Genomic DNA, 13192 nt, shown 5'->3' with positions numbered 1-13192 from the left:
GTCTCTGTCACCCACTCTGGTCCCTACAGCCCTCCCTGTTTCTTTAACCCCCTTTGGACCCCTTCACCCCTCTGTCTCTGTAACCCCCTTTGGTCCACTATAACCCTCCCTGTCTCTTTAACCCCCTCTGTTTACACCCTTCCCTGTAACTCCCTTTGTCCCCGACACCATCTCCTACACCGCCCCCCCCCCGTCTCTGTAACCCCCTCTGCCAGTAAATGAGAGGTGGTTTGGGAGGGGTATGTTTCTCACTCCCCACCCCACCCCCCACCCCCACCCTCACCCAGGTACAGGGACAGCAGTTATTGTGGATAAACTGGTCAGATTTCCTCAGTTCAGTTCGTTTCGAGACTGTGAGAGGGAGTCAGTACCACCCGCGCCTTGAGTGAACCAGGAATATTGGCATCTGGAGATCTCCATGCATGTCCCACACTCAATACCCAGGAATAGCCAGCAGAGAACTCTTCTCTCACACATCCAGGCTTCCTGCCACCCACCACTCCGTGACTGAAGCTCCTGCAGTCCATGTAGGGAGGACATGAGGAGTCAGGGTTCACGGACCTGCTATCCAACATCGAACATCTCGTCACCGTCATTGGCTGTTGGGATTCAGCGCTGCGGATCCAATACAGCATTGTGAGGCTAAGCTCTGGGCTCAGAGGAACATCACTGCTCCTTCATTCACACCAGGTCTGAAACCCAGAACTCCTACTGTACCAGTACTTGATCCACCGTTCATAACTCTGTGATTAACCCTGGGAGTGAATGATTGGACAGTGCGGAGGGAACTTCATTCTGTGTCTGACCCCTGGAGTATGTGATGGGACAGTGTGGAGGGATTTTCATTCTGTGTCTGACCTTGGGAGTGTGTGGAGGGAGCTTCATTCTGTGTCTGACCTTGGGAGTGTGTGGAGGGAGCTTCATTCTGTGTCTGACCTTGGGAGTGTGTGATGGGATAGTGTTGATGGAGCTTCACCCTGTGTCTGACCCCAGGAGTGTGTGATGGGACGATGCGGAGGGAGCTTCACTCTTTGCATGAGCTGGTGTTGAGACGGAGGGGAAGCCCAGATGCGGAGTGTTGAAGGTCTGAGGATGCTGTGCTTGACACTGAATGTGGTTGAGTGGACAGATTTGTCCTGAACTGTTGGGTGCGACAAATTGCACTTTATTTCAGGAGTTTCCCTGCAACCAGAGAGATGGAGGGAAGAGGTCCTCAGCAGCTTCCCTCACCGGTCAGATTACACACTGCGTCTGTCCCTCGCTGTCATACGCCTCCAGTTTCAGATCCTCGGCCATCAGCTCCTCCTCCACGCACTCCAGGGCCCAATGGTGATCGACAACCTCCAGTGCCTCCCACTCCACCTGAACTCGGGACAGACCAACGTGTCGGTGGGTCCCTCCACAAGGCACTGCACTCATCAAGGGGCAGGGAGAACAGGGCCATGGGGCGTGGAGGCACAGTCCACCAACTGGGGCCAAGAGGGTAACAGAGAGGTTTGTGCACATGCTGGGCTGTGTTCACGGGTACGGACCAGCCAGGCTGGAGGACCAACCGGCTGGGCTGGGGGACGGGTCTCAGGGTCAGACTGGCCAGGCCGGGGGGATGCAGCAAGGAGCATGGAGCATAAAGGACAGGACGAGGTTGGATTGATGTCTCACAGTGGCCTGTGCATGGTCTCCCGCAGCCCCCTCCCCAGCTCCGTCCCTCCCCTTCCCCACCCCTCCCTGCCACGTCCCTCCCATTCTCTTACCCGCCCTGTGCCTCCCCTCCCCATCTCTCTCACCTTGAAGGCCTTGTTGGTGTCTGGGGGCAGTGACATGGCTGCTCCAGTCATCTGATCATGGAGGAGCCGTGTCTGGTCTGCGGCTGCAGATAGAGGAGAGGAGGGGGAGTTACAGAGGGACGAAGAAGTGTTGAACAGCAGAGGGAGGGGAGTTATAGAGGGATGAAGTTGAACAGTAGGGGGAGGGGAGTTACAGAGGGACGAAGGAGTGCCTCACTCTGTATGGGAGGACAGCACTTGGGGAGGGCGGAATGGGAGCAAAGGGTGGACATTGGTGTGAGGTGAACGAAGGTGAGGGGGAGCACTGTGGAAACCCCACTCACCATGGTCCCGGCCCAGGATGAGGGAGTACATGCTCCGCAGCCCGAACACATTGAGGAAATACCAGGAGGCAGAGCTCACCCTGAGGGAGGAGGAGCAGAGACACCTGGTTACGTGGAGGAGGGATTGTGGAACCTCCACTCCCTCCCTCTTCCACATCACTAGCCCCTTCCCTCCCTCTTCCTTTCCTCCTTCCATCCTCATCACTCCCTCCCTCCTTCCTCCACTCATCACTCCTTCCTTTTCACTCTTCCTCCTTCCCTCCCTCTCGCTTTCTCCCTAGCACACCACACCCTGTTCACAGCCCCTTATTCCAGACCAGTCACCCACCCACCTGTCTCCCCTGACACCAGGTGCTGAACCTGGTGTCATCAACACCTCCCACAGTGGCTTCTCCTGCCATGATCACAGGGTGCTGTCAATGAAGGCGCCGATGGGTGGGACAGGGAGAACACGGGGATGGGGGTACAGGACGTTACTTACCAGGACGGGTCGAGGGATACCAATTCGATACCACGTTGTAACATGGGCTTGAAGCGCAGGGTCAGGGGGAATGGCACCTTGGCTGTGGAGACAGGAACACAGAGGGCAACTCAGCTCTGGGGCAGGCTGTGGGGGTGAGGAGGGGGATTGGGGTGAAAGGACAGTGAGGCAGGGGGCTAAGGTAAAGGGGGTAATGGAGCAAAGGGGGCAGTGGGACGAGGGGGAAAATGGGGTGAGGGCAGAGGTATCAGCCAGTGGGGCAAGGGGTTGGGGCAAGGGGCAAGGGGTAGGGGACTATGTGGCTGAAGTAAGGAGGCAGTGGGCAGGGGGCAAGGAATTGAGGTGAAAGGGCAATGGGGCGAGGAAGTAGTGCAGCTGAGGTAAAGAGGCAGTGGGCAAGGAGGAAGTGGGGTGAGGAGGTGGCTCTGTGTTGAGGGGAGATGGGCACCAGCTCGCCCACTTTGGCCCCAGGACTCACTGGTGACAAAGCCGGAGAACACCCAGTTGATCCAACCTCCGATCAGGATGGTAGGAATCACGTTGGTCAGGTTCCCCTTCATCATCTCCATCAGCATGCTGGGGTCTGAGGGGAAGTCAGAGAGGTGGGGGTGTGAGACCGTGAAAGACCCGTCCCCACCAGTATTGTACCCGAGTGTTACACAGCGACAGAACCGTCCCCACTAGTACTGTACCCTGGTGCTACACAGCAAGAGACCCATCCCCACCAGTATTGCACCCCAGTGTTACAGTGACAGACCCATCCCCACCAGTACTGTGTCCCATTATTAGTGACACACCTAACCCCACCAGTACTGTACCCGTGTTACACAGTAACAGACCCATCCCCACCCGAACTACAGCCCTCACTGGGACCCATACCTGTCATGGGGTTCTTGGGAACCACCTTCCTTTTTGTCTTCTTGAAGAATCCAGACTCAGCGTCATTAAAGAAGTGCTTCCTCATCATGAATGACTGTAGGAAGGTGGATGGCGGACAGGTTAGTGGGCAGCAGCATCCTCTTCTCGATCAGCATCTACATCGTTTGAGGGGGGTTCGCTGAGGGAGGGGTGGGTGTCGCTGATGGATGGGGTAGGGTCGCCGAGCCCTACAGTTGGTTCTAGGGAGACAGTGTTGAAAGAAATTGTCAGGGGGAGAGGTTCAGTGCTGATGAAGGGATGGTTCAGAACAGAATCTGACATTTTGGCGCCCGCAGTTTTGCGACGGATATTTTGGCAGAAAAGGCTTGTTGCCCTTCGTACATTTTGGTGCCCAGTTTGGTTTTGGTCCTGCAACCCCTGGCGTTACACCCTGGCATTTCAGAAACTCCCTCCCCACATGATACCTCTCCCCCTGGTATCAACGGCAGCAGCAGATCTAATGGTAGTTGTCATTCATTGTATACCGAGGGATATTAATTCTGTGTAGGTGTATGCGTTTCCTGTTTATAATGCCCATCACTCATACCGAGGGTTGTGACTGTAAACGGCTCCATTTGGTGAAGGGTGGGTTTTACTTTTGATCGGTCATCGCAATGTCTGGGCAAAAGCTGCATGAACAACACTGCAGAGAGACAGCGACAGTGGTTCTAGTCCCAGTGAGTCATGCCAGGTGTAAGGAACAAAGGAAATATTTTACAACTGGATTGTATTTAACAGTTCTTAAAACGTTTAAATAATTCTAAATTCAACTAATTATCTATTCCATTATATGTAATTCTTCTTCTTTGGCTTGGCTTCGCGGACGAAGATTTATGGAGGGGGTAAAAAGTCCACGTCAGCTGCAGGCTCGTTTGTGGCTGACAAGTCCGATGCGGGACAGGCAGACACGATTGCAGCGGTTAAACTTACAGTAAATATATCGTTGTAATTTACCCAAAGCCCTTGTTTCTGATCGATCCCCAACTCTTTTTAATAATGTAAACATATCGCTGTCAGCTACGAAAAGCCTTTATTTGCTGGGGGAGCAGTTTTCTGGGGGAAGGGAATTTCCGCAATACCAGTGAGTTTGTGCCATGCTGCAATACCACAGTTCCAGGCAATGCAGTGGGACAGAGTTGGTGGGACGGATGGGCCAAAATGTCCAGCGCCAAAATGCAAGGGCCAATATGTCCTAGACCCGGTTCAGAAGGCCTGTCATCTGCAGATTGAATTCCAAATCCGTGAGGTGATGTTGATGGTTAGATTGCATTTGCGTTCAGTTCTGGCCACCTCATTACAGGAAGGGTGTGGAAGCTATGGAGAGGGTGCAGAGGAGATTCACCAGGATGTAGCCTGGATTGGAGAATGACTTGTGAAGCAAGTTTGACAGAGCCAGGTGCTTTGGTCCTGGGAGCGATGAAGAATGAGGTGACTTTTAGAGGGATGGATGATGACAGAGGGCTTAGATGGGGTGGACAGCCAGCATGTTTTTCAGAATCAGGTTTATTGTCATGAACGTGTCATTAAATTTGTGTTTTGTTGCAGCAGTATTGTTCTTTACAGGGGCAAAAGTTCCATCAATGCAATACTTAAAAATAAATATTCAGCGCACCAAAGTCAAAGTAAGGAAGTGTTTGTGGTTCGTTAATCCTTCAGGAATCTGATGGCGGAAGGGAAGAAGCTGTCCCTGTGCCACTGAGTGCTTGTCTTTGGGCTCCTGGACCTTTTCCCCAAAGGTAGCTGAGTGAAGAGGAGCTGGCCTGGTTGGTGGGGGGGGGGGGGAAGAGGGTCTTTGAATATAGAGGCTGTCTTCTTAAGACACTGTCTCATGTAGATTTCAGATTTATTATAAGAGTACATACAGTACATCACATATAACCTTGAGATTCCTTTCCCTGCGGATGAGGCAGAATTACCACTTATTGACAGTGCAAAAAAAATCTGTACACAGTGTAAACATGTAAACAAAGAACAGTGAACAGATAATGATTGTAAACAAACTGACTGTGCAATATACAGAGAGTAAAAAGAAAATCAATAAAGTGCCCAACAAGAGTCCTTAAATGAGTCTCTCTGGTTGAGTTTGTTGTTGAGGAGTCTGATGGTGGAGGGGGAGCAGCTGTTCCTGAACCTGGCGGGTGCAAGTCTTCTAGCACCTAGACCTCTTTCTGGATGGCAGCAGCAAGAACAGAGTGTGTGCTGGGCGATGTGGATCCTTGATGATTGCTGCTGCACTCCAATTGCACCATTCCCCTGGACGTTTTTGATAGTGGGGGAGGGTGTTGCCTGTGATGCCCTGGGCTGTATCTACTACCTTTTGCATGGCTTTACACTTGGGTGTCCCCGAACCAAACTGTGATGCAGCCAGACACCACACATGTGGGTTTCTGGTGTCATACTAAAACTCTGCAAACTCCTGAGATGTCCTTAATGGAGTGAAGTCTGGTGCCTGTGATGTCGCAGGCCATGTTAACAACCCTCTGGAATTTTTTCCTGTCCTGTGCATTGGCACCTCTGTACCAGTGATGCAACTGGTCAGAACACTCTCAAATAATAGCAAATACCAAAGGACATTTCCTTGAGGTTTGTGGAGGAATGTTTTGGGAAGACATTAGTTTTGGAGAGACATCACTGGTAGGTGCCTTGAATGTGATGCCAGAGGTGATGGTGGAGCTGGTACAATAGGACATGCCACAAGACTTTGAGAGGTGGATGGAGGGTTGTGGGTGTGAGGTCGGAAAAGGTTAGATTGTTGAGTAGGTTTATGCGGGCCCTTCAACCCAACAATCCAACCCTTACTGACCTCACACCCAGATCCCTCAATGACGTTTGACGACTTGAAGGTATTCACAAGCTTCCTTTGGAACGTGAACATCCCCATCCCTTCTCTGCCCTCATCCTCACCTTCCGTGGGATGTACTTCCCATGTTCTCGGAGAATCCGGCTTCGCACAATCACCTGGCTGAGGGTCAAGAGGAAAGGTTAATGAGATGAGCAAAAACCTTCCCCTTTCGGGGCCACCATTCTCCTGCTGCTGGGCATCTGACCCCATCATTCCCCATGAGATCGGTGCTCTGGAGTTATCTGCCACATCCCCCACCCACTTGGTTACGTGTTGCCCTCCATCACAGCACCCTTTGGCCCATTATCTCCTCCTCATGTTTGTTATCGCCTGTCTCCTCCCTACCCTGTCCAATCTCCCCATCCCCATCCATTTACCTCATCCCCTGTCCCTTCAACCTTAGCCCACCCCTACATCACCTTCCCACCCCTCTTCCCCATCCACTCACCTCCTCTCACCCATCCAACCCCACCACCCATCTCTCTATCCCCACTCATCTCCATTCTCCCTACTCCCATGTATCTATCTCACCCCCACCCCATCCATTCCCACCCCATCCATTCCCACCCCATCCATTCCCACCTCATCCATTCCCACCCCATCCATTCCCACCCTATCCATTCCCACCCCATCCATTCCCACCCCCCAATCCTCTACTCCTCCCCCACCTGTCCCCCAGCGCCGCTAGCTCGGGCCTGGATCCGCTCTGCAGCAACAGGCCGACGTAGTGGCGGCTCAGGCCGACCAGGAAGGTGATGAGGACGATGGGCAGCACCACCCACAGCCGGATGCCGGCGTCCAGAAGCAGCTCAGGCCCCGTCATGCCCGCCCGCTGACCAGGCCGCGCAGCCTCGGCCTCGCCTTGGCGCCAGAATCCGTCAGGGGTCGACCCCGACGCTTGGGTCGCTCACAGCCAATTGAGCGCTGTTGCCATGTCAGCATCAACCAATCAACACACTCATTTCATTTCTCTCCCACCCGGTGTACTCGTTTGTCCAATTGGCTCCGACCTTACTTTGGATAGCCCACCTCCACCTGGAGCTCTCAATCACTGAGTACAAGATGTTGCGGACACATGCAAACCCCGGTTGGTTGGACCAGACCAAAACCCGCTGCTCACTCCGCAGTGATGCCTAATCACAGCTGAGAATGGTTCCCCAGCCCCCAGTCACGCTGAGAACGATTCCCCAGCGTCCAATCACTGCTGATAACGGTTCCCCAGACCCCAGCCACTGCTGAGAAGGTTCCCCAGACCCAAATCACTGCTGATTCAGAATCAGAATCTATTGTCACGAACAAGTCCTGAAATTTGGTGTTTTGTGGCAGCATCATAGGGCAAACATTCATACTATAACTATCTTCTAGCATTACTATAAAAAAAATTAAAATAATAGTGCACGAAATGTAAGGCGCTGGTTCATTGATCATTCGGGAAACTGATGGCGGAGGGGAACAAGCTTTCTTGAGATACTGCCGCATATTAATGTCCTCGATGGAGTGAAGTCTGGTGCCTGTGATGTCTCAGGCTAAGTTAACAACCCTCTGGAGTTTATTTTTGTCCTGAGAGTTGGCGCCTCCATACCAGGCAGTGATGCTCTCCACGGTATACCTGTAAATGTTTACAAGAGTCTTCGGAGACCTACTGAATCTCTTCAGACACCTCACAAAGTATAGCCGCTGGCAAACTTTCTTTGTGATTGTATCAACGTGGAGACCCCAGGTCAGATCCTCGGAGATGTTGACCCCCTGGAATTTAAAGTTCTTGACCCTCTCCTCCACTGAGTCCTTGATGAGGACTGGGTCATGTTCCCCTCACTTCCTCCTGAAGTCCACAATCATCTCCTTGATTTTGCAAATGTTGAGCGCAAGGTTGTTGTTGTGACACCACTCAAAGAGGTGATCTATCTCCCTCTTTGCCATTTATGATTCTGCCGACAACTGTGGTGTCATCAGCAAACGTAGATGGCATTGGAATTGTGCCTGGCCACACAGTCGTGGGTGTATAATGAGTAAAGCAGTGGGTTAAGCACACATCCTTGGGGTGCACTTGTGTTGATGATCAATGAGAAGATGTTGTTTCCAATTCGTAATGACAGTGGTCTCCAATGAGAAAGTGAAGGATCCAGTTGTAGACGGGGGTTACAGAGGCCTAGAATCTGTAGCTTCTTGACCAACACTGAGCAAATAATGGTATTGAAGGCCGAACTGTAGTCGATTAAGTTGTACAAGTTGGTGACCCAGAGCTGAGTGGAGAGCCAAAGATATTGCATCTGCTGTGGAACAATTATGATGATAGGTGAATTGCAGTGGGTCCAAACCTTTACTTAGGTACGTATTAATTTGGTCATGACCAACCTCTCGAAGCATTTCATCACAGAAGAAGTTAGTGCTTCTGGGCAGTTGTCGTTAAGGCAGCTCACGCTACTTTTCTTTTGAAGCAGCTGGGAACCTCTGACTGCTCCAAGGAGAGGTTGAAAATGTCCTGCTGAGAACATTTGCAAATAGCCAATCAATGCTGAGAACAGTTCCCAATGCCCAGGCACAACTGAGAACACTTTCACAGTGTCCAATCACAGCTGAGAAGAGTTCCCCAGCTCCCAATCACTGCTGAGAACACTTGCCCAATGGCCAATCACTGCTGAGAATGGTTCACCAGAGCCCAATTACTGCTGAGAATGGTTCCCCAGACTCCAATCACTGCTGCGAATGATTCCCCAGTGCCCAATCACTGCTGAGAACCCTTACCCAGCACCCAATCATTGCTGAGAACACTTACCCAGCACTCAATCATTGATGAGAACACTTACTCAGCACCCAATCATTGCTGAGAACACTTACCCAGCATTCAATCATTGATGAGAACACTTCCCAAACACCCAATCATTGATGAGAACACTTACTCAGCACCCAATCATTGCTGAGAACACTTACCCAGCATTCAATCATTGATGAGAACACTTCCCAAACACCCAATCATTGATGAGAACATTTACTCAGCACCCAATCATTGCTGAGAATAGTTCCAGAATAGTTCCCCGGTGCCCAGGAGGACGACATGTCACTCCACCCAATCATAGCTGACCGACCCTACTCGGTCACGCCAGTCAGCTTTAAGATGGGTGCAGGTCAGTAGGATGGGGCAGAATGATGGTCCAGTGTAGACTAGAAATGTCAAAGGGCCTGTGTGTCATAGTGTTCTGTGGTGTCTACGTTAGTCACTGACAGGATGTGATGGGTGAGTGGTTCTCAGTGCCCGCTAGCGGAGCTCTGCTCCAGTGAATCTCTGAGACGAATCACATTTTCAGCAGCAGATGGCAGCAGAGCTGGCCTTTTAATCACAAAACATTTACTTCAACTTACAACATGACCAAACACAAACGACACGCATAACTACATCTAATAAACCACTGTAAATATTCCTGTAAAAGCCAATACCATGTAAAACTCAACCATTGTATTTTTGGACCTGCCCACACATCAGAACTCCCGACGCCCCAACCACGGACTCTCACACTGACCACCCACCCATCTGGACTCCTGATGCCCCGACCGTGGACTCTAAACCTTATCGCCCATCCATCTGGACTCCTGACTGCTGACTCTCACCCCGACCGCCCACCCATCAGAACTCCCAATGTCCCGACCGCTCACCCATCCGAACTCCCAACATCCTGACCGCAGATTCTCGCCCCAACTGCCCATCCATCTGGACTCTTGACATCCCGACCACAAACTCTTGCCCCAACTGCCCATCCACCTGGACTCACAATTTCCCGACCGCGAACTCTTATCCTGACTGCCCACCCATCTGAACTCTCAACACCCCAACCACAGGCTCTCAGCTCGACCATCCACTCATCTGGACTCCCAACGCCATGACCGCAGACCCTCACCCCAACTACCCATCCATTTGAACTCCCAATGTCCCAACCACCCACTCATCTGGACTCCAGACACTACGACTGCAGACTCTCACTCCGATTGCCCACCCACCTGGACTCCTGATGCCTCAACCACAGACTCTGACCCTGACCGCCCACCCATCTGAACTCCCGATGTCCTGGCCACCACCCAACTGAACTCCCGACACTCCAATCGTGGACTCTCACCCTGATTGCCCACCCACCTAAACACCTGGACCCGACCACAGACTCTCACCTTGGCCCTGGCCACCCTCCCATTCATTCTCCCGATGCCCCGATCACTAATTACCGCCCAGTGCCGACCGCACTCCCATCTGAGCTCCCAACACCCATCTGAGCTACCAACGCCTCGACCGCAGACTTTCACCTTGGCCCTGATTGCCCACCCATCTGGACTCCCGACTTCCCATCTGTAGACTCTCACCTCGACTTCAGCTGCCCACCCATCTGAGCTCCCAACACCTCGAATATGGACTTACAACCCATTGCCAGCTGCTACCCATCAGAGCTCCCAACGGCCTGGCTACCCTCCCATCCAATCTCCCAATGCCCCAAATGCAGACATACCTCACAGTTTCAACCATCTGCTCACACATCTGAGCTCCCGATGCCCCAACCACCTGCCCATCCAAACTCCTGATGCCCTGACCACCCACCCATCCGAGCTCCCAACACCCCCATCCAAGCACCTGATGCCCCCATTCTAGCTCCCAACGCCCTCCCATCTGAGCTCCTGACGACCCAACAGTGGATTCTGGCCGTAGCCACCCAGTCATCTGACCTCCAGAGGCCCCGATCGCAGACTCTCGCCTAGGCCCCTGCTGCCTGGCCATCTGAGCTCCCAACACTTCAATCACGGACTCTCTCCCAGGTACCGCTGTCTGTTCATCTGAGCTCCCAATAAAAATCTCATATTTTACAGATATATACAGTACTTTCATGAACAGAGAAAAAAATATGAGAGGTGATAAATCAATACCGTCCCTCTGATACACTCATTTTACATTTCAAATTAAAATCCCATGAATCTGTTTACAATGCACTCAATCCCCTGGGGGCCCACCATTCCTGGAACTCACCCCTCAGATACTCCATTCTTCCACTCTAATAACAAGGCACAATTGATGTAGCGGTTAGTGCAACGCTGTTCACAGTGCCAGGGATTGGGATGGGTTCGAATCCTGCATTGTCTATAAGGAGTTTGTACGTTCTCCCTGGGTCTGTGTGGGTTTTCCCTGGGGGGCTTTTCCAACATTCAAACTGTAGAAGGGTGTAGGTTAATAGGTGTAATTGGGGACACGGACTCGTGGCCCGAAAGGGCCTGTCAGCGTGTTGTTTGTCTAAATTTAAATTATTACGTCTGTGCCTGTGTATTTAAATTTAAACACATGGGATTGGACGTAATCCCAAACGACGGGCAGGCAGTCAGCTTGCCTTGCACCCTCGACTGCCCGCCACTTCAACCCATGAATAGCCAGTTTCGCCAGGCCCACAAGGAGATCCTCTGAGACCCTGCACTAGGCAGCCATAGATGAGGGGCATGGTCTGGTGCAACTAGAACTTGAGGAGCAGCCTCTGCAGGTGGGTGAAGAGGGGCTGAAACCTCTCACACTCCAATGCACACATGGTACACTGTCTCCTCCCACAAAGCTGGCCTTTCTTCACTGTATACAGTTTCACAAAGCACCACTGTATTGAGGAAACATCGTCAAGGTTCAAAAGAACTGCAAATCTGGACAAGATTGAATGGGCACAGGGCATTTGGGCTTCATTCTACTTTTGACTACATCTTTTATATGGTCAGACAAAGAATCCACTTAATGAGTGACCTATCCTGGACATACAACATCTCCTCACATGTCAGGAAGACTGCATCTTCTGAGAAGACTGAAGCAGGCAAGGCTTCACATCAAACCTTCTACAGAAGCTCTATTGAGAGTGTTCTGATGAGCTGCATCACAGTGCAATACGGTTGCTGCAGAGAAATGGATTGGAGATCAATCCACAGGACTATAAGAGCAGCAGAGAGGATCACTGGAGTCTCCCCCCCCTCCCCCCCACCCCCCCCCCCCCCCCATCGACATGATCTACGGTGATCCTTGTTTAAAGATGCATAAAATCATCTGGGACCCCTTCTACCCCACACACAGCATCATTCAGCATGGGGAAAGAGATACAGTACAAGATCACAAGATATAGGAGCAGAATTTGGCCCATCAAGTCTGCCCCACCACTCTAATCATCAGCTGATCCATCCTCCCACTCAGCCTCCACTCCCCGGACTTCTCCCCATTGATGCCCTGACTGATCAAATACCTCTGCCTTAAATACACCCAACCACCTCACTTCCACAGCCACTCATGGCAACAAGATCCACAGACTCACTGTCCTCTGGGAAATTTTTCCGCATCTCTGTTTTAAATTGATGCCTTTTACCCTGAAGTTGTGGCCTCTTGTCCTAGACCCCCCCCCCCACCCACTGTGGGAAACATCCTCGCCACATCTACTTTGTCCAGGCCTTTCACCATTCAAAATGCTTCTATGAGGTTCCCTTCACCCTTTTGTCCTCCAATGAGTACAGTCCAAGAGCTGACAATCGTTCCTAATTTGCTAACCCTTTCATTCTTGGTATCATTCCGGTAAATCTCTGAACTCTCTCCAACGCCAGCATAACTTTTCTCAAATACAGCGCCCAGTACTGTACACAGTACTCCACGTGAGATTTTACCAGCACCTTATAGAGCCTCAACATCATGTCCCTGCCCTTGTACGCTGTCCCTCTAAAAATGAAAGACAACATTTCATTCTCCTTCTTCACCACTGACTCAACCTGGAGGCTATTGTTTCATCTTGTATTCGTATGTGTGAGTTCTTAGACAACACATGGATGAAGGAAAAGGTTCTTTACTTTAAAGTTGTTG

General features: G+C 51.5%; 1 protein-coding gene across 1 annotated transcript; it reads right to left on the bottom strand.

Moving 5' to 3' along the window:
• Positions 1–1149: 1149 nt before the first annotated feature.
• On the bottom strand, positions 1150–7264 carry LOC138759206 (ER membrane protein complex subunit 3-like). Its single transcript, XM_069929271.1, has 8 exons — positions 7017–7264; positions 6411–6468; positions 3468–3561; positions 3067–3171; positions 2589–2670; positions 2108–2187; positions 1785–1867; positions 1150–1362 (listed from the first exon to the last, which is right to left on the bottom strand). Exons 1-8 carry the CDS (start codon positions 7169–7171, stop codon positions 1234–1236), a joined length of 786 nt encoding a protein of 261 aa, XP_069785372.1. The 5' UTR covers positions 7172–7264; the 3' UTR covers positions 1150–1233.
• Between the last annotated feature and the right edge of the window lie 5928 nt (positions 7265–13192).

Source organism: Narcine bancroftii, chromosome 3, assembly GCF_036971445.1.
Source record: "Narcine bancroftii isolate sNarBan1 chromosome 3, sNarBan1.hap1, whole genome shotgun sequence".
Lineage (NCBI taxonomy): Eukaryota > Metazoa > Chordata > Chondrichthyes > Torpediniformes > Narcinidae > Narcine > Narcine bancroftii.
Note: the sequence above shows the minus strand (reverse complement) of the source record. Positions and strands in the feature narration are given on the sequence as shown.

Bases quoted from the DNA above. Each gene is read 5' to 3' on its own strand.
- LOC138759206 (XM_069929271.1), bottom strand. From the start codon at position 7,171: ATGACGGGGCCTGAGCTGCTTCTGGACGCCGGCATCCGGCTGTGGGTG. The intron at 6,469-7,016 runs GTGGGGGAGGAG...CTTGACCCTCAG, and splicing joins CTAGCGGCGCTGGGGGACAG to CCAGGTGATTGTGCGAAGCC. The intron at 2,671-3,066 runs GTGAGTCCTGGG...CTGTCTCCACAG, and splicing joins GTTCTCCGGCTTTGTCACCA to CCAAGGTGCCATTCCCCCTG.